This window comes from Mobula hypostoma, chromosome 5 (assembly GCF_963921235.1).
Source record: "Mobula hypostoma chromosome 5, sMobHyp1.1, whole genome shotgun sequence".
Classification (NCBI taxonomy): domain Eukaryota; kingdom Metazoa; phylum Chordata; class Chondrichthyes; order Myliobatiformes; family Myliobatidae; genus Mobula; species Mobula hypostoma.
The window spans coordinates 156,877,282-156,899,380 of NC_086101.1; the positions used below are offsets into that span (position 1 = coordinate 156,877,282).

Below are 22,099 nucleotides of genomic sequence, written 5' to 3' on the forward strand. Positions count from 1 at the left end.
CAGCTGATACCTAACACATAGTGCCATTCAATGCAGACTAGTTGCTGAAAAAGGCCAGGCTTCTCACTCCAAAGCAAAAAATGTCATTGTTTCAGTTTTTAATTAAGAGAATTGTTTGGATTATGTTGAGCTGTCTATCCATTATGCTGAAAGTGCATATAATGCATCAACGTTTAAGTCCGAAATTATACCGCTATTGATGCAAACCAACTTGAATATTCACTTTTTTTCTTTCTTTTTCTTTTTTGGGAAGCAGGGGTAGGGCCCAACATTAACTCTTGAAACGGGCCCCCAGATGCTTAAGGCCACCCATGCTCACAGAACATGTTAGGGAACTGGAGCTAGAGCTGGATGGCTTATGGATCATTTAGGTGAATGAGGAGCTGATAGATAGGAGCTAGAAAGAGGCAGTCACATTTAACTTGCGGGAAACAGGTTGCTGGGTGACTGACAGGAGTTGGAAAGGAGATGGATAGGCAGACTGCGCAGAGTAACCTTGTGGCCCATGGATCCCCTCCATAACAAATATACCACTTTGGATGGTGTTTGGGAAGATAACCTAAGGCTGAAGCAACCGGGAGTTTGGCACTGATTCTGGCTCTGTGGTATAGAAGGGAATGGGGCAGAAGAGGAGAGTGGTAGTGATAGGGGGTTCAACAGTTAGGGAACCAGAAAGGGAATCACATTCTGTGGATGTGAAAGAAGCCTCCCAGGTGCCAGGGTCAGGGACATCTCAGATCTGGTTCACTGCATTCTTCAGGGGGAGGGTAAGCAGCCAGAAGTTGTGGTACATATTGGTTTCTATGACATAGGAAGGAAAAGGTATGAGGTCCTGAAGAGTGAGTATAGGGAGCTAGGTAGGAAACTAAAAAGCAGGACATCAAAAGAAGTTCTCTCTGCACTGCTGCCTGTGCCAGTGAGGGTAAGAATAGGATGATATACAGATGAATGTGTGGCTGATAAATTAGTCCAGGTTTCAGATTTGTGGACCATTGGGATCTCTTCTTGGGAAAATACTGAAGGGATGGATTACAAATGATCTCAAGGGGAACCAATATCCTTGCAACAGGCTTGCTAGAGCTGTTGAGGAGGGTTTAAGCTAGGTTGGCATGGGTTGGAAAACACAGTGATAGATCAGAGGACGGAGCAGTTGGTGTAAAGGCTGGTGCAATGCAAAGAGTGACTGTGAGGAAGGACAGGCAGGGAGCAGGGCATAAATACAGTCAGTTGGATGGGGTGAAATGTGTCTTATTTTAATGCAAGAAATATCAGGAACAAGGATAATGAACTTAGAGCATGGATCAGTAGATGGAATTGCAATATTCTAGCCATTTGGTTGTCTCAGAAGCAGGAATGGCTGTGAGATGTTCCTGGGTTTAGGTGGTTCAATACAGACAGGTAGGGATATAAAAGGGGTGGGGGAGTGAATTTATAATTAAGGATAGTATGACAGTGACAGAAAATGAGGACGTCATGGAAGGATGGTCTACTAAGTCAGGGTGGGTGGACGTTAGGAACAGAAAGGGAGCAATAACATCCCTCCCCCGTAGCAGCAATAACACTGAGGAACAGAGTGGGAGGCAAAAATAACAGGGTTGTTGCCATGGGTGACTTAAAAATCCCTAATATTGTTTACGGTTATGGATCCTGCAACCGCCTGGGCCGTGTGGGCACTGATTTTGATTGTCACCTTTATGAAAAGGTTTTAGATGGGCCAGAATTGTTAAGTGTGTCCAGAAAGGATTGCTGACACAATATGCGGACACATTGACTAGAGGAGAGGCCATACTGGGTCTAGTACTGGACAATGAACCTGATCTTGGTACGTAAGCATTTCAGAGACAGTGGACACAACTCCTTAACCCACCATTGAGCACCTTTATGTGGAACATTGCCACAAGAAAGCAGAATCAATCACGAAGAATTATTCAGGTCATGCTAGTACCATTGGACCAGAGGTAGGGGTGCCTTTGATCCCACAGCACCAAGTTATGACCCTACAACCATCAGGGTCCTGGAACCATTCTGGATAACTTCACTCACCTCAATGTTGAAATGATTCTCCAACCTACAGGACTCTACAACTCATGTTCTCAGAATTATTTTTTTATTTGCATAATTTGTAAGATATTCTGAAGTGGGAGGGTGAGGAGCCAGAGGTCATGGTACATATAGGTACCAATGACATAGGTAGGAAAAGGGAAGAGGTCCTGAAAGGGGAATATACGGAGTTAGGAAGGGAGTTGAGAAAAAGGACCGCAAAGTTAGTAATCTCGGGATTACTGCCTGTGCCACATGACAGTGAGAGTAGGAATGGAATGAGGTGGAGGGTAAATGTGTGGCTGAGGGATTAGAGCAGGGGGCAGGGATTCAAGTTTCTGGATCATTGGGACCTCTTTTGGGGCAGATGTGACCTGTACAAAAAGGATGGGTTGCACTTGAGTCCTAGGGGGACCAATATCCTGGCGGGGAGATTTGCGAAGGCTACTGGGGAGACTTTAAACTAGAATGGTTGGGGGATGGGTATCAAATTGAAGAGACAAGGAGAGAGGAGGTTAGTTCACAAATAGAGAAAGCTAGTAGACAGTGTGTGAGGGAGGATAGGCCGGGGACAGAGAACGGGAGCACTCAGACCGAAGATGTTGGGGAGAAGGAAGAAAAAGATAAAAAAGTTGTTTGCACCATTTGTGATAAACAGAGAGTGGGAGGTGGAGAGTTTCTTAAATGCTTCAATTTTAATGCTAGGAGCATTGTAAGAAAGGTGGATGAGCTTAGAGCATGGATTGATACCTGGAAATAATGATGTTGTAGCTATTAGTGAAACATGGTTGCAGGAGGGGTGTGATTGGCAACTAAATATTCCTAGATTTCGTTGCTTCAGGTGTGATAGAATCGTAGAATCGGAGGGGCAAGAGGGGGAGGTGTTGCATTGTTTCTCAGAGAAAATATTACTGCGGTGCTTTGGCAGGATAGATTAGAGGACTCATCTAGGGAGGCTATTTTTTAGATTAGATTAGATTTGATTATGAGAACACTCAGTCCTCGTTTATTGTCATTTAGACATGCATGCATGCATTAAGAAATAATACAATGTTCCTCCAGAGTGATAGCACAGAAAATTGGGAGGCAGATTTTGGAAAGGTGCAAAAATAACAGGGTTGTTATCATGGGTGACTTTAACTTTCCTAATATTGATCGGCACCTGATTAGTTCCAAGGGTTTAGATGGGGCAGAATTTGTTAAGTGTGTCCAGGATGGATTCCTGTCACAGTATGTGGAATGCCATACTAGATTTAGTACTAGGTAATGAACCGGGTCAGGTCACAGATCTCTCGGTGGGTGAGCATCTGGGGGACAGTGACCACTGCTCCCTGGCCTTTATAATTATCATGGAAAAGGATAGAATCAAAGAGGACAGGAAAATTTTTAATTGGGGAAAGACAAATTATAAGGCTATAAGGCTAGAGCTTGCTGGTGTGAACTGGGATGATGTTTTTGCAGGGAAATGTACTATGGACATGTGGTCGATGTTTAGAGATCTCTTGCGGGATGTAAGGGATAAATTTGTCCCGGTGAGGAAGATAAAGAATGGTAGGGTGAAGGAACCATGGGTGACAAGTGAGGTGGACAATCTAGTCAGGTGGAAGAAGGCAGCATACATGAGGTTTAGGAAACAAGGATCAGATGGGTCTATTGAGGAATATAGGGAAGCAAGAAAGGAGCTTAAAAAGGGGCTGAGAAGAGCAAGAAGGGGGCATGAGAAGGCCTTGGCGAGTGGAGTAAAGGAAAACCCCAAGGCATTCTTCAATTATGTGAAGAAAAAAAGGATGACAGGAGTGAAGGTAGGCCCGATTAGAGATAAAGGTGGGAAGATGTGCCTGGAGGCTGTGGAAGTGAGCGAGGTCCTCAATGAATACTTCTCTTCGGTATTCACCAATGAGAGGGAACTTGATAATGGTGAGGACAATATGAGTGAGGTTGATGTTCTGGAGCATTTTGATATTAAGGGAGAGGAGGTGTTGGAGTTGTTAAAATACATTAAGACAGATAAGTCCCCGGGGCCTGACGGAATATTCCCCAGGCTGCTCCACGAGGCGAGAGAAGAGATTGCTGAGCCTCTGGCTAGGATCTTTATGTCCTCGTTGTCCACAGGAATGTACCGGAGGACTGGAGGGAGGCGAATGTTGTTCCCTTGTTCAAAAAAGATAGTAGGGATAGTCCAGCTAATTATAGACCAGTGAGCCTTACGTCTGTGGTGGGAAAGCTGTTGGTAAAGATTCTTAGAGATAGGATCTACAGGCATTTAGAGAATCATGGTCTGATCAGGGACAGTCAGCATGGCTTTGTGAAGGGCATATCGTGTCTAACAAGCCTGATAGAGTTCTTTGAGGAGGTGACCAGGCATATAGATGAGGGAAGTGCAGTGGATGTGATCTATATGGATTTTAGTAAGGCATTTGACAAGGTTCCACACGGTAAGCTTATTCAGAAGGTTAGAAGGCATGGGATCCAGGGAAGTTTGGCCAGGTGGATTCAGAATTGGTTTGCCTGCAGAAGGCAGAGGGTGGTGGTGGAGGGAGTACATTCAGATTGGAGGATTGTGACTAGTGGTGTCCCACAAGGATCTGTTCTGGGACCTCTACTTTTCATGATTTTTATTAACAACCTGGAGGCAGGGGTAGAAGGGTGGGTTGGCAAGTTTGCAGATGACACAAAAGTTGGTGGTGTTGTAGATAGTGTAGAGGATTGTCACAGATTGCAAAGAGACATTGATAGGATGCAGAAGTGGGCTGAGAAGTGGCAGATGGAGTTCAACCTGGAGAAGTGTGAGGTGGTACACTTTGGAAGGACAAACTCCAAGGCAGAGTACAAAGTAAATGGCAGGATACTTGGTAGTGTGGAGGAGCAGAGGGATCTCGGGGTACATGTCCACAGATCCTTGAAAGTTGCCTCACAGGTGGATAGGGTAGTTAAGAAAGCTTATGGGGTGTTAGCTTTCATAAGTCAAGGGATAGAGTTTAAGAGTCGCGATGTAATGATGCAGCTCTATAAAACTCTGGTTAGGCCACACTTGGAGTACTGTGTCCAGTTCTGGTCACCTCCCTATAGGAAGGATGTGGAAGCATTGGAAAGGGTACAGAGGAGAGTTACCAGGATGCTGCCTGGTTTAGGAAGTATGGATTATGATCAGAGATTAAGAGAGCTAGGGCTTTACTCTTTGGAGAGAAGGAGGATGAGAGGAGACATGATAGAGGTGTACAAGATAATAAGAGGAATAGATAGAGTGGATAGCCAGCGCCTCTTCCCCAGGGCACCACTGCTCAATACAAGAGGACATGGCTTTAAGGTAAGGGGTGGGAAGTTCAAGGGGGATATTAGAGGAAGGTTACTTACTCAGAGAGTGGTTGGTGCGTGGAATGTACTGCCTGAGTCAGTGGTGGAGGCAGATACACTAGTGAAGTTTAAGAGACTACTAGACAGGTATATGGAGGAATCTAAGGTGGGGGCTTATATGGGAGGCAGGGTTTGAGGGTTAGCACAACATTGTGGGCCTAAGGGCCTGTACTGTGCTGCACTATTCTATGTTCTATGTTCTATGTATAAACAGACAAACCAAAGACTAACACTGACAGAACCGCATAATTATAACATATAGTTACAGCAGTGCAAAGCAATACCATAATTTGATAAAGGGCATGGTAAAAAAAAAGTCTCAAAATCCCGAGTCGATCGACTCCCAAGTCCCCGATAGCAGGCAGCAAAGGGAGAAACTCCCTGCCATCAACCTCCAGGCACCGACAACTGCCCATACATTGGAAGCACCCGACCACAGCTGACACTGAGTCTGTCCATCCAAAAACTTCGAGCCTCCAACCAGCCCCTCTGATACAACCTCCCGAGCGCCATCCTCTGCCGAGCACCTTCGACCTCACCCTGGCCGCCGAAACAAGCAAAGCCGAGGATTTGGGGTCTTCTCCTCCGGAGATTCCAGACCACACAGTAACAGCGGCAGCGAAGCGGGAATTTCAGAAGTTTCTCCAGATGTTCCTCCGTACTCTCACATCTGTCTCCATCAAATCAGAATTGTGCACGATCCCCTACTTGACAAATAACAGACATCCACCGGAGCGGCCGCACGCGCTGTGTCGCGCCGCCATCTTTGGGTGGAATTGAGGAATGGGAGAGGTGTAGTAATGCTTATGGAGTGTATTATAGACCACCTACTGGGGAGCGAGAATTGGAGGAGCAAATTTGTAAGGAGATAGCAGATATTTGTAGTAAGCACAAGGTTGTGCTTGTGGGAGATATTATTTTTCCAAACATAGACTGGGAAACCCATACTGTAAAAGGGCTGGATGGTTTGGAGTTTGTGAAATGTGCGCAAGATAGTTGTTTGCAGCAATACATAGAGGTACCAACTAGAGAAGGGGCAGTGTTGGATCTCCTGTTAGGGAATGAGATAGGTCAGGTGACGGAGGTATGTGTTGGGGAGCACTTCGGGTCCAGTGATCACAATGCCATTAGTTTCAATATAATTATGGGGAAGGATAGGACTGGACCCAGGGTTGAGATTTTTCGATTGGAGAACGGCTAACTTTGAGGAGATGCAAAAGAATTTAGAAGGAGTGGATTGGGACAATTTGTTTTATGGGAAGGATGTAATAGAGAAATGGAGGTCATTTAAAGGTAAAATTTTGAGGGTACAGAATCTTTAGGTTCCTGTTAGGTTGAAAGGAAAGGTTAAATTTTGAGAGAGCCATGGTTTTCAAGGGACATTGGAAACTTGGTTCGGAAAAAGAGAGAGATCTACAATAAATATAGGCAGCTTGGAGTAAATGAGGTGCTCAAGGAATATAAAGAATGTAAAAAGAATCTTAAGAAAGAAATTAGAAAAGCTAAAAGAAGATATGAGGTTGCTTTGGCAAGCAAGGTAAAAATAAATCCAAAGGGTTTCTACAGTTATATTAATAGCAAAAGGATAGTGAGGGATAAAGTTGGTCCCTTAGAAAATCAGAGTGAATGGCTATGTGTGGAACCAAAAGAGATGGGGGAGATTTTGAACAATTTCTTTTCTTCGCTATCACTAAGGAGAAGGATATTGAATTGTGTAAGGTAAGGGAAACAAGTAGGGTAGTTATGGAAACTATGCCAATTAAAGAAGAGGAATTACTGGCGCTTTTAAGGAATATAAAAGTGGATAAGTCTCCAGGTCCTGACAGGATATTCCATAGGACCTTGAGGGAAGTTAGTGTGGAAATAACCGGGACTCTGAGAGAAATATTTCAAATGTCATTAGAAACAGGGATAGCGCCAGAGGATTGGCGTATTGCTCATGTTGTTCCATTGTTTAAAAAGGGTTCTAAGACAACATTGTGGGCTGAAGGGCCTTTAGTGTACTATTCTATGTTCTACTTTCTATGTTTCTGCCTCTCCCTAACATCCCCCATCTCTGACCCCCCACCAACAACCACAAATCTGTTAACCCAACCACAACCTTTCACAGACCACTAACCCTGGCCACATGGTGGTTCACAACAGCCAAACGTACCTAAACACTCTCCAGACCCATGCTCTAAATCCTCTGCCTGACTCCTCTATTTGCTAGTCACTTGATCCTAACCTGTCTATCTCAACATCACAGGTGCCAATCTTCCTCGTGATCTCTGACATCCTCACTCAACCATCAGTTTCTCTCCCCTATAAACTTCACTCTAATGTGGTTCTTCATTGGGCTTAACTTAATCACAATACCTTTCTGTAATGGTGGGGTTACTAAAGCAATCCCTCTTACCAACCATATATAGTTACACATGACATCTTGGAAGTTGTCAGCTATTGAATCTCTCAGTGAAGGATCATCGAAAAATACCTTCAAACCAAAAATGAAGACAACCAAATGAACACCTTTGAATTTCAAGACAAAATTATGTAACAGTTCAAGAGAAAAGTAAAATCCGATTGCATTTCCCTTGAATTCTTCACAGCTTACAAGACCACAATTCTGATCTCATCTACAAACTTACTAATCAGGCCAACTCATTAAAATATACAACAAACAACCATGCTCTAAACACCAATCCCTGCAGCACACTGCTGTTTACAGATGTCCATTCTGAAAAACAAACTTAAATTACCAGTCCCTGCCACCCAGCACTAAGCCAATTTTGTATCAAGTTGGCTAACTCGCTCTGGACCCAAAGAGCTTTAAGTATCCAGACCAACCAACAATGTAGATGTTATCATAGCCCATGCTAATGTCCACTGCCCTGCAACTTGCCAATCCTCATGGTCACCTCTTGAAACCTTATATTAATCCTGGTTTCAACTTTCCCCACAAAGTATCAGCTTCCCACAGATTCTACTTCTCACCTACACACTGGGGACAATTTACAACTAAATTACCCAACCCATATATTTTTGGGATGGGGATGAAACTGGAGAACCTGGGACAAACCTACACGGTGACAGGGAGAACGTGCAACTCCAGATGCACAGCATCCGAGGTCAGGATTGCAACCTGTCCAGAGCTGTAAGGCAGTGGCTCTATTCACTGAGCCATTGTCCTGCCGAATCGGCAATAGCGTTACGTGCTGAGTCTCATTGCTTCAGGTACCCATCCCCGATGCCCTTTACCCCAATGATGTCTGCACACCTCACATCAGCAATGTCTGGGATCTAACGGAACTACATCTTGCAGAATTTGCCCACAGTGAAAGTGGGTGCACAGTGCCCAATTCAGCCCACTGTTTAAGCCTCTTTGATCAGTGTGGTAGTTCCAAAGATAAATCAGAGAATAATACGGATCAGTGTGTTTCAAGCCATCTGCAAACAGGTCTCCAAGTGTTCCAGTCAGAAAGAACACTTCAATTACTTTAAAAAAGAGGCTTTTTCATGGTTGTGGTTTTTGTGGATGTGCTGTATTTTTCTTTGTGTTTTTTTGTTTGTTTGTAATAAATAAAAATAAAAATATTTTTTAAAAAAATTGTTATTGGCAAAATATGCATAAACGGAGTTCAAAAATATAACTCAGCAGGCTAAGTAGATCGTTGACTCCTATGTTCAATCTAAATGTTATACTGATAGCATAATCCATTTATTAATTCAATTTAATTCTCAAAACCACAGTTATGTTTTTATTTTACAACACTTAACCGATAACTGTGTTAGTTTTCAAAATGCACAGATCTGGCAATTCATTAAAAGTCAATACAATATCGAGACCATTATCCTCTATTGGACTAGATTCCGAGAACAGATTTTTAACCAGAGATTGTAACCAGAAGAGGCTCCATCGCTGGAGATGGAGCTAGTGTGGCTTTTTTGAACAGACCCGATCTATTGTACTTGTCAAATATGTATTACATAAAAATTTCTATCCATTAGCAAATTTCGTCTTTGGAGAAATAAATGAATACACAATTCAGCGCAGGATTCTCACTGGAGTGCTGATAAACATTTTATACAGAAGATTTTAGGCAGGCAGCAAAGTTGTACCTATGGATCTACAAAGAATGCTAACTTTAATAATCTTAAATTGTACATGGTTTTAAATTGTACATGTATTTTAAATGGCAGTGTTGCAAGTACACATGGCAGCCACAGGGAGTCACAGAGAGTCATATAGATGTACAACACATAAACAGGCCTTTCACCCCAATATATCTATGCCAACCATTGCGCATACAGTACCTAAACTGATCCCATTTACCCACTGTAATTCTCAATGCTTGTACTGTCTAGTCCTATTAAAGCCCAGGAGTTAATAAATTAAAAGTCATTGACAATTCTAGTTTTACTTTTGAAGACACCATTCTCTATGAGGAATGAATCAACTACTTTGTGCCTACCAAGGACATCTCTTGAAAGGTCATCTGAATGATCCCAAAATGGAATGTTGCATTAGGTTACGGCAACAGAACTCCATATTTATTACTATTGAATTATATCCCTAATATCCCAATAATCAGGAGAATTTTCCAGAACTGCCAATGATCAATCAATGGGAAGATGGGAAGTAAGAATGGGATGAGATGTACAATATGTGGCTGAACTAACTGACTACTTCTTGTCAGGCAGGGCAGGTTTAACCTACTCCCATGTACACTATAACTTATGAACAGGAGAGACTACTGAAAAGATGGAGTGGCTAGATACAGCAGCACAAATCCCAGGAACCAGGTGTAGATATATAACTCCGGGCATCTGAAGGAAAGCACGTGGGATCAGAAACCCACTGAGCTGCAAACACAGTGTTCCACACATGGGCTTTTATTACACTCACTCCCATTCACGTTGCCAACTGAGTCTCAATTTATGAAGAAGTCTCTCTGCTGGTGCCAATTAGCAATCAATATAAGTTTGTTTCCTCCCTGCAGGCTCATGTATTGAGAACTGCATTATATCACGTTGTTTTTCTTCTCATCTCATGTAGATGATGCTACAACTGAGAACAGATGGCAGATTAAAAAAAAATCACACTATCAAAACCATCTGCAATCCACACATCAATTTAGCTCCCATTGCAAAGTAGAATTTGCATCTAATTTTTGTTTTAATTCTTATTTAGCATAGGCTAGCAAACGAATGTATGACTTTGCTGCCCATGAATTATCAATCTAAGCCCACTTGTAGAGCATAAAGTGAAAGGCTCAGCAGCTTATTAAGTAGCCCTGAGGATATTCTTTCCCTACCAGGATCTGTCATTGAATTTTCATTTAGGATGTATCACAAGACAATTTGGCCAGAGCCGGCTGCCCAATTCAAGTTTTGTCACCAATGTCACTGAAATTTTCGTAATAGAAAATAATGTTGTTTAATTTCAAAGATAATCTTGTTCATTTTCAAATATTGGATATTTCAAATGAATCAAAAAATGTTATGCATTTGAATCAACATATTGGATGTACCTATTTTTCTGAGCAGTCGGATACTTCAAAATGTCTGAATATTACCAGAAATAAAATTCACCTGTATAGCCATTAAAACAAAGCTTAACAAATTTAGCAAATATATCTGTCATATTTAGAATTACTATTCACTTAGGCTGATCGTATCTCTTGGCATTTTGGTCTTTCAATGTTAACACACATTGGGCTTTAGTTCAGCAACTGTAGCATGCCTTGGGAGTTAATATATGATCATAGATCTGACTTATTGAAAATAATTCATTTCTGAAATGTGTGGAATTGTTTCGGTAGAAAAAGATATGGAATGCAGTCACTGGAGTGCCAGAAGAATATGTAATAAAACAAATCACAGCTTCAAATTATTTTCTCCAAGGTGAAGAGGAAAATAAGTGGGTATTTATACAATGATCCAAGAACAAAAAAAAAGGTTTGCTATTGTATAGACCTGAAATCTTTCTGAAATAAAAGCAGAATGCTACAGACCAAGTGCTGATAAATATGGGTATTGATTTTATAGCACTAGTATATATGGGTACACGATGGTTAGAATGGGCAGAATAGACTGAAAGGCCTGTTTCTGTATGACTTAAATGTTGGTAATATTCAGCAAGTCAGGCAGCATCTGTGGAGAGAGAAACAACTTCAAGTTCAAATTCAGGTTTATTGACATCTGAACGTACATTTGTACATCCATACAAAACGATGTACCTCTGGATCATGGTGCACCCACTCAACATATATCACACACAGTATGTAAATCAAAAATAATATAATATAAATTTATAAATTATAATTCAAAATGATGATCCTCTTGGTGATTTTTACTGTCCTCTGTAGGATCTTGTGGTTCCTACCACACAATGATGCAGCATGACAGGACCTTTTCACCGGTGCTCCTGTAGAAAGTTCTTAGAATGGGGGTGGGCAGCATTCTCCTTAAAAAGTGTAGATGCTGATGTGCATTCTGGCCTAGTGAGGAGGTGTTGTGTGTCAAGGTTAGATCATCCATTCTGTGCACACCAAAGACCTTTGTGCTCTTCACTCTCTCCACTGCAGAGCTACTGATATGCAATGGAGAGTGGTCAATATGTGCCCTCCTGAAGTCCACAATCATCTCTTTTGTCTTGTACATGTTGAGACACAGGTTATTGTTCTTGCACTATTTGACAAGCTTCTCTACCTCCTCTTTGTATGCAGACTCATCAAATTTAAATGTTCAAAGTAAATTTATAATCTAAGTACACACTGTATATGTCACCATATACAACACTGACATTCATTTTCTTTTCTTGTGGACATACTCAATAAATCCATAATAGAATAATAACTAAAAGAAAATAACCATCAATGAAAGACCACACCAACTTGGGCATTCAACCAGTGTGTAATCTGTGCAAGTACAAAAAGAAAGAAGGAATAATGAATAAATAAGCAACAAATATCGAAACTCAAAACTGAATCCATAGGTTGTAGGAACATTTCAATAATGAATGATGGGGCAAATGAAGTTGAGTGAAGTTTACTTTTTACTTTATACTTTATTGTCGCCAGACAATTGATACTAGAACGTACAATCATCATAGTGATATTTGATTCTGTGCTTTGCGCTCCCTGGAGTACAAATCAATAGTAAATATTAAAAATTTAAATTTTAAATTACAAATAGAAAATAGAAAAGGGAAAGTAAGGTAGTGCAAAAAAAACCGAGAGGCAGGTCCGGATATTTGGAGGCTACGGCCCAGATCCGGGTCAGGATCCGTTCAGCAGTCTTATCACAGTTGGAAAGAAGCTGTTCCCAAACCTGGCTGTACGAGTCTTCAAGCTCCTGAGCCTTCTTCCGGAGGGAAGAGGGACGAAAAGTGCGTTGGCTGGGTGAGTCATGTCCTTGATTATCCACTTTGATTATCCCCTTTGATTCAAGAGCCTGATGGCTGAGGGGTAATAACTCTTCCTGAACCTGGTTGTGTGAGTCCTGAGGCTCCTGTACCTTCTTCCTGATGGAAGCAGTGAGAAGCAAGCATGTCTTGTTGGGTGGGAATCCCTAATGATGGGTGCTGTTTTCCAGCTATGACGTTTCATGCAGATGTGCTCAATGCTTGGGCTGTATCCAATACTTTTTGCTGAATTTTCTGTTCAAGGGCATTGGTGTTTCCATATCAGGCTGTGATGCAGCCAGTCAATATACTCTCCAATATAGATCTCAGAAAGGTTGTCAAAGTCTTAGGTGTCGTGCTGAATCTTCGCAAACTCCTAAGGAAGAAACAATGCTGCCGTTCTTTCTTCATAATTGCACTTATGTGCTGGGCCCAAGACAGGTCCTCCAAAATAACAACACTGAGGAATTTACAGTTATTGACCTTCTCTACCTCTGATCTTCCAATGAGGACTGGGGCATGGACCCCAGGTTTCCTCCTCCTGAAGTCATGAATCAGCTCCTTATTCTTGCTGCCATTGAGGAAGAGGTTGTTGTTATGGCACCACTCAGCCAGATTTTCAATCTCCCTTTTATATGCTGGTCAATCAGCAGCTTTGATTCAACCTATGACAGTGATGTTGTCAACAAACTTGAATATGGCATTGGAGCTGTGCTTAGCCATACATCATAAGTGTAGTGAGTAGAGGAGGGGGCTAAGCACACAGCCTTGTGGTGCATCTGTGCTGATGGAGATCGTGGAGAAGATGTTGTTGCCAAGCCGACTTGACTGAGGTCTTCAAGTGAGGAAATTGAGGATCCAATTGCACAAGGAAGTATTGAGGTCAAGGTCTTGAAGCTTATTGATTAGTTTTGAGGAGATGATGGTATTGAATGCTGAACTGTCATCAATAAAGAGCATTCTGATGTATGTATCTTTGCTGTCCAGATTTTCCAGTGTTAAATGAAGTGCCAATAAGATGACATTTGCTGTGGACCTGTTGCACCGATAGGCAAATTGGAGCTGATCCAAGTTGCTTTTCAGACAGGAATTGATGAGTTTCATCACCAAACTCTCAAAACACTTCATCACTGTGGATGTAAGCTCTACTGGAGAATAGTCATTGAGACATGTTTTTCTGGGCACCGGAATATTTGAAGCTTACTTGAAGCAAGTAGTTAGTTCAGACTGCCAAAGTGAGGGGTTAACAATCTTAGTGAATACTCCAGGCGGTTGATCAGCATAGGTTTTCTGTACTTGCCCAGGTGCACTGTCCAGCCTGAATTCTTTTCATGGGTTTATCATTGTTGCTGATGAGACCAACCATTATGGCAACATTAGGAAACCTGATGATGTGTTTGAACTGAATCTGGCAGTGCAGTCATGGGTCAGCATTGTGAACAGCAGCGGACTGAACACACAACTCTGGGGAGAAGCATTTCAGTGTGATGGAGCTTGAGATGTTGTTTAGAACTTGGACTGACTGGGGTCTTTCTGAAAAGAACTCTAAAATCTCGTTACAGCGTCCCAATGAGGACAATTTACCCACAAGCCTCTGAAGGATGATTGTGTTAAGTGCCAAGCTGAGGTCAATGAACAACATCCTAGTGTGCGAGGAATTGTTTTCTATAGAGTTCATGTTTTTGGTTAATGAGCTTTTGTCATGACTTTAGATCTCAACCCAAAACATCATCTGTCCATTTTCCTCCACAGATGCTGCCTGACTCACTCAGTTCCTCCAACATCTTGTTTCTTGCTTCATGAGAAATGTTGACTCATTTTCTCTCCACACAGTTGCTGCCTGATCTGCTAACTTTATTGAATGATTAATGCTTTGATGGACAATTTGTACAATTTTTGAGATATGGATGTCATCAGAAAGGTATGGATTTACTGCCTATCTCGAAATATCCTTAAGGAAGAAGAGGTAAGCTACCTTCTTGTTAGTGTTAGTGGGTAGTGGGTAGGGTGCTCATGACACTGAGAATTGTCAAGCACACTGACATGGATTGGACTAGACATATCCATCTCACTTTCATAACTGATATAGTGTCATGGCAACAACTTTCTCTTAATATCAGCGAAACAAAAGATCTGGCTATTGACTGCATCAACAGTAGTGAGGTTGAGAAGGTTGAGAGTTTCAAGTTCCTAGGTGTGAGCTACACCTGAACTAATACAACAATGTTAATGTCAGGTTCAAGAAATCTCACTAGTGCCTCTACTCCCTCAGGAATGGTAAATAAATTTTGTATGTATCCTTTGACCATCACAAATCTTTATCAATGCACCATCGATGGCATCCCATCTGATGGATCATGGCGTGGTATGGCAACTGCTGTCCCCATGACCAGAAGAAGTAGCAGTGTCGTGAACAAAGCTTGGCATTTCACAGAAACCAGCTCCCTTCTATGGGCTCTGTCTATAATTCTCCCTGTTTCAGTAAAACAGGCAACATAATTGAAGACCCCCACCCTCCCAATCATTCTCTCTTCTCCCTTCTATCATTCAATAGAAAACACAAAAGCTTGAAAACACGTACGACCAGGTTCAAGGACAGCGTCTATTCTGCTGTTAAAATGTTATTCTATGGTTTCGTAAAACAAAACGGTGGACTCTTAACTAAACTATCTACCTCATATTGATTTTGCACCTTACTGTGTATCTGCACTGAACTTTCTCTGTACCCTAACACCTTACTCTGCATTCTGCTATTAACTGCCTCAGTATAGTTTTATAGTTAATTGATCTATATGGACAGTATACAAGACGGCTTTCACTGTCCTTTAGTACATATGATAATAATAAAATAATTTACCAGTTTACCGATTTACTGTGGTTAAAACCAATAATAATGAAAAAATCACAGCACGACACAAATCAGTTAAAAAACAACAGATTATATTGTTGCCATTACACATGACAGAGATTAGACTGTAACATTTCACAGATGTTCACAGATTTCCCATTTGGATATTTAGGAATCTGATAATTGTCCATGGCATTAGTTAAGAAATCACATTACATATACTTCAGGAATCATAAGAGAAAATGGCTTACCATCTCATCCCTTGCATGATGCTTCCAACAATGCAGCACTTCCTCGTCACTGCACTGGTGGATTAATCTAAGTTTAGTTCAATCCTTGCCAAAGCATAAGCAGTTTTGCCTTAGAAATTAACCTTTTCAGATCAGGACTATGTGTCTATCCATGCTGGTTATAATTACCAGATATCATGTATTTTATGAAGATATTTGCAGATAAATATAATTAATACCCTGAACAATTAACTTTGGTTAACACGCTGCATTTATCATTTGAAGGATTGAAAGGTTCATTTATTATCGCAGCATACATCTTCTTCTCCAGATAGCCATGAAGGCAAGAAAGAAAAATTATGGGAACACAATTATCAACCCTACCCCTTCCAATCCCTCTCCCCCACATGGAATGCAACAAAAACATCAACCCCCAAACCACTAACCCCTTACCCTCCTACAGCCCCCCCCCATACAAAACACAAAAACAACACTGTGCATGAACTGTAGCACTCTGTTTTGAGGCTCTGTGGTCTCTTTCTATTCTACGTCCGCCTGCATCAGATCCCTGCAGAATCTCCAAGTTCAGTGAAACATTGCTGGGGATAAGTAGCCAGAGTCCATTTCCCTGTGATCATTCAAAGTGGCACTATGGCAGACATCAAGGAGCTATTCTTGAACTTCATTGTGGAGAAAATTACTTAATCAACATTGTGATAAAGCCAAATAAATAAAACTTTGAACAAGTGTTCTGTCTAGCCAGTGCATTGAAAACAAATGCATATATTTTCATTCAGGTTGCTTTTCAAATTATATTATAATTTAAAAACAATAAAATGCATTTATATATATATATTGAAGTGGCCATGAGTCTTCCTTTTGTGCTGAAAACTAAAACACATTTTCAGTCTCTATAGGTCAATGAAAACCAATCTCTATCCATTTTCCTTAAGGGCACTTACCTGCTTGATTTGTCGTGACATTTACAGACACAAACTGCCTAGGGATGGGGCTGAGCTCTGACACTCCATTCACTGCTTCAATCTCAAAGGTGTAATTGGTGTGAGCCAGGAGATCCACCACCATCACTGAAGTGTTGGTCAGCCCTGTCTCCTGAGGGATATACCGCACTCCACCACCACACTCATCACACTCAATCAAATCCACGCTGCACCTCTTGCAGACCACCAGATACATCACATCCTTCCTCCCTCCTGCGTCAGCAGGGGGGCTCCAGTCCAGGATCACACTGGTATTATTGATGTTGGAAATGACATTCTGTGGGGCTGACGGTGGTCCTATAATCAATGACAAAAACAAAGTTAGTTGTATACTTGCATGTACATTCCTCACCCCAATATTGAATTCAGATTAATATCTTGCACAGAATTCCTTCCTATATGCATAAATATAGTCCAAAGTGATAGGGAATGCAGGGATATTTATATCCTTGTGTTTATAGGGATAAATTATAGAAGGGGTATCTTTTCACCTATATTTCCAAATACGGCCCAAGCTGCCAGAAAAAATGATTGAGGCGGGCACATAAACAACATTTAAAAGGTACTCAGACAGGTACATCAATAGGAAAGGTTTAGAGCAGGGGTTCGTGGCATAAAAACTATCGGGGACCCCTAGTTTAGACGAGTATGGCCAAATGGGTCTAGCTCAGATGGGGATCTGGGTCAGCATGGACTGATATGGCTGAAGGGTCTGTTTCTGTGCTGTCTGACTAAGACACTGTGACTCTGTGAGGTCAAAGTTCCTCAAGACTTTACCTGCCTCAGAAACTGACTGCAATATACTGGAATAGATAAGGGTACAAGATGGGGGGAAGGTCTGTAGTCCATCCACAAGATTCTTGAGCTTAAAGAAAAGTCACCCTTATTGTTCACCTTTCTGATGCCAAAGAAGGTGCACAGGTAGTTTCTGTGTCTTTCCATCAGCTGCATCCTTATTTTACAAAGATAGACCTTGTGACATTGGTGCTGAATTAGGCCATCTAACCCATCAAGTCATTCAGTCGAGGCTGATTTTTTTCAACCCCATTCTCCTGTCTTCTCTCTATAATGCTTTCCATTAGCAATTAGGACCCATTAATTGCAGCCTTAAATTCACCTAATATCTTGATCTTTACAGCTCTGTGTGCCAAACAATTCCACCAATGCACCACTCTCAGACAGAAGAAATTACTCTTCATCTCATTTCTAGAGGGATATCCATTTATTCTAAGGCTGTACACTTAGGATCTAGGTATTTCTACTAATGGAATTATTCATTATACAAACACCCAGTCTCAGCCCTTCAATATCCAATAGGTTTCAATGAGATCCCTCCTCATCCTTCTGAACTTCATTGAGTACAGGCTCAGAAACATTAAATATTCCTGCTGTGTTAAGCCTTTGTCTCCTGGGATTATTCTTGTGAAACTCTTCTAGACCCTCACCAGGGCCAGCATACTTTTTCTTGGCTAATGGCCCCAAAATTCCTCACAATATTCCGAATGCAGTCTTACCAATTCCCTGTAAAACCTTAGCTGTACATACCTGCTTTTATGTTCTCTTAAAATGAATATTAGTTCATTATAAAAACAAAATACATTAATTAAGACATTACGAGTGTCAAGGCCGTGGAATGATAACATCATTTTGCAATGATAACATTCAGTGGTGATGTTCTCATTTGATTTTCTTTCTCTATTATTTCTAAGCAACACTCCTACAAGCACTGCAGGTCTTGCAGTGGACGAGGCAGCAGGTCAATAGATATTAACCATGAATGGCTCTGGGTCTGGAAGGCCATGTTGGAGATTGCTCTGGCAAGTTATACAGAGGTATAGTACAGAGAAAGGGTGTTGGGTCTAACTCCTCTATTGCAGCCATGGATAACCATCCCTATTAATCCCATTTTTCAGCACTTGGTCCTTAGCCTACATTGCCTGGGCATTTTGAGTGTTTGTCAAGACACATCTTAAATGCCTTCAGTACCTTCCAGCACTTCCTCCAGCAGCGTGCTCAAAGTTCCCCAATCTTTGGATGAGAAAAGATCCCCATTGAATCCCCTCTAAATCTTTTATTGCCTTAGCCTAAACTTATCTACTTCTGATATGGAGTAAAGATTCCTGCAGACCATCCTCTCAAATCCTTTAGAAACTTACATACCTCAATCCAGACCCCTCCTAACATCCACTCCAGGGAAAACAAACCTAACATCTCCAGTCTCTCCTCATGACTAAATGCTCCATCTCAGACAACATCTTGTTCAATTTTCTCTGCACCCTTTCCAATCTGTCCTATGGTGTGATGACCAGAAATGATGTAGGACTCCAGCCAAAGTCTAACGAAGTTTTATAATTTTGGAACATAATCTCCCCATTCTTGTATTCCGTTCCCTAATTATACCTTGTTAACTGCATCATCTAGCTGTAGTGCCACCTTCAGGATTTTTGGATTCCCATATCAAACTCCCACTATCCCTCAACATTCCCCAGGACCTTAACATTCATGCTGCACCCTCCAGCTGCATGAGAGTTCCCAAAATATATCACCTCTCATTTATCATATACAGTATAATAATGATTTGGAATATAGGTGGCATGGACAGTAAGTACGCAAATGACACCAAAGTTCGTGGCGCGGTGGACATTGAAGAATATTATCTAAGGAACTATAAGGATCTAGATCAGCTGGGAAGGTGACTAAAGGAATAGCAGGTCCCCAGGGAACGTTGTTGAACAGAAACACCTAGAAGTACAAGTCCACTGAAAGCAGTTATGTTGTGTATTTGATATTTCAGTAACATTTGAGTAATCTTGTAAATATTTCATTTGATTAAGCATTCGTATTCCTTTAAATAATTCATTACAGGTTATGTATACAAATATGTGAATTGCATACATCATCACGCCTTCACGTGATACATGCGTGCCTCGCTTAAAGCAAACACGAAGTTGGACCCGCATTCCCGGATTCCAGTATCTCCCCTTGAAGTATTTTAACGTTTTGAAGTTACAAAACGTACAGTAAACAAGATAGTGAAGAAGGCACAAGGTTCGGGTTTGATTCGAAGAAGGAGTCTGAGAGTCTGAGTGGGAGTGCCGAGAAAGAGATTTTTGAAATTTTCGTTATTTTTTTTTCTCCAACGGCTTTCTGAGAGGCGGGACTGCCCAGGCGTGTGACGTCGGGCAGTGCAGCGCGGCAGATTTAAAAGGAACAAAGCCTCATAGAGCGGGCAGCGTAGTTTGCGGGCGGCGGAGTGAGCCGGGAGCAGAGTGAAGACTTAAGGGCTTCGGCTCACCAGGCTTAGGCGGAAGCGGGCGAGGCGAGGAAGGTTTGGCATTCATTTTCTGTTGCTATTTGAGGAGAGGGGCATTATGACTGTGAGGGCAGTTTGCTGTTCTCGGTGTCGGATGTGGGAGGCCCTGGAGTCTCCAAGCCTCCCAGACGTCTACATCTGTGCCAAGTGCATCGAGATGCAGCTCCTAAGGGACCGCGTTACGGAACTGGAGCTGCAGCTCGATGACCTTCGTCTGGTCAGGGAGAGCGAGGAGGTGATAGAGAGGAGTGGAAGGCAGGTGGTCACGCCGGGGCCACGGGAGGCAGACAAGTGGGTCACGGTTAGGAGGGGGAAGGGGAAAAGGCAGGTGATGGGGAGTAACCCGGTGGCTGTGCCCCTTAACAACAGGTACTCCTGTTTGAGTACTGTTGGGGGGGACAGCTTACCCGGGGGAAGCGACTGCGGCCGTGCCTCCGGCACAGAGTCTGGCCCTGTAGCTCAGAAGGGTAGGGCAAGGAAGAGGAGGGCAGTTGTGATAGGGGACTCGATAGTAAGGGGGTCAGAGAGGCGATTCTGTGGACGCAGTCCAGAGACCCGGATGGTAGTTTGCCTCCCTGGTGCCAGGGTCCGGGATATTTCTGATCGTGTCCAAGATATCCTGAAGTGGGAGGGTGAGGAGCCAGAGGTCGTGGTACATATAGGTACCAATGACATAGGTAGGAAAAGGGATGAGGTCCTGAAAGGAGAATATAGGGAGCTAGGAAGGGAGTTGAGAAAAAGGACCGCAAAGGTAGTAATCTCGGGATTACTGCCTGTGCCACGCGACAGTGAGAGTAGGAATGCGATGAGGTGGAGGATAAATGCGTGGCTGAGGGATTGGAGCAGGGGGCAGGGATTCAAGTTTTTGGATCATTGGGACCTCTTTTGGCGCAGGCGTGACCTGTACAAAAAGGACGGGTTACACTTGAATCCTAGGGGGACCAATATCCTGGCGGGGAGATTAGCGGGGGCTACTGAGGTGACTTTAAACTAGAATGGTTGGGGGGTGGGAATCAAATTAAAGAGGCTAGGCGTGAGGAGGTTAGTTCACAACAGAGGGATGGGAACCAGTGCAGAGAGATAGAGGGGTGTAAAATGAGCGTAGAAGCAAAAAGTACAAAGGAGAAAAGTAAAAGTGGCAGGCCGACAAATCCAGGGCAAGCATTAAAAAGGGCCACTTTTCAACATAATTGTACAAGGGCTAAGAGAGTTGTAAAAGAGTGCCTGAAGGCTTTATGTGTCAATGCAAGGAGCATTCGTAATAAGGTGGATGAATTGAAAGTGCAGATTGCTATTAATGATTATGATATAGTTGGGATCACAGATACATGGCTCCAGGGTGACCAGGGATGGGAGCTCAACGCTCAGGGATATTCAATATTCAGGAGGGATAGACATGAAGGAAGGGGAGGTGGGGTGGCGTTGCTGGTTAAAGAAGAGATTAACGCAATAGAAAGGAAGGACATAAGCCGGGAAGATGTGGAATCGATATGGGTAGAGCTGCGTAACACTAAGGGGCAGAAGACGCTGGTGGGAGTTGTGTACAGGCCACCTAACAGTAGTAGTGAGGTCGGAGATGGTATTAAACAGGAAATTAGAAATGTGTGCAATAAAGGAACAGCAGTTATAATGGGTGACTTCAATCTACATGTAGACTGGGTGAACCAAATTGGTAAAGGTGCTGAGGAAGAGGATTTCTTGGAATGTATGCGGGATGGTTTTTTGAACCAACATGTCGAGGAACCGACTAGAGAGCAGGCTATTCTGGACTGGGTTTTGAGCAATGAGGAAGGGTTAATTAGTGATCTTGTCGTGAGAGGCCCCTTGGGTAAGAGTGACCATAATATGGTGGAATTCTTCATTAATATGGAGAGTGACATAGTTAATTCAGAAACAAAGGTTCTGAACTTAAAGAGGGGTAACTTT

The 22,099-nt window shown here is 42.4% G+C and overlaps 1 protein-coding gene across 2 annotated transcripts in view; it reads right to left on the reverse strand.

Annotated features, from left to right (window-relative positions):
- Positions 1 to 22,099, reverse strand: part of LOC134347086 (ephrin type-A receptor 5-like) — a 328,980-nt gene that overhangs the window by 133,265 nt on the left and 173,616 nt on the right. For both annotated transcript variants that reach the window (XM_063049198.1, XM_063049199.1), the window contains exon 5: positions 16,822 to 17,157. In XM_063049198.1, coding sequence (XP_062905268.1) covers positions 16,822 to 17,157 — 336 coding nt within the window. The remainder of the gene's footprint in view (positions 1 to 16,821; positions 17,158 to 22,099) is intronic.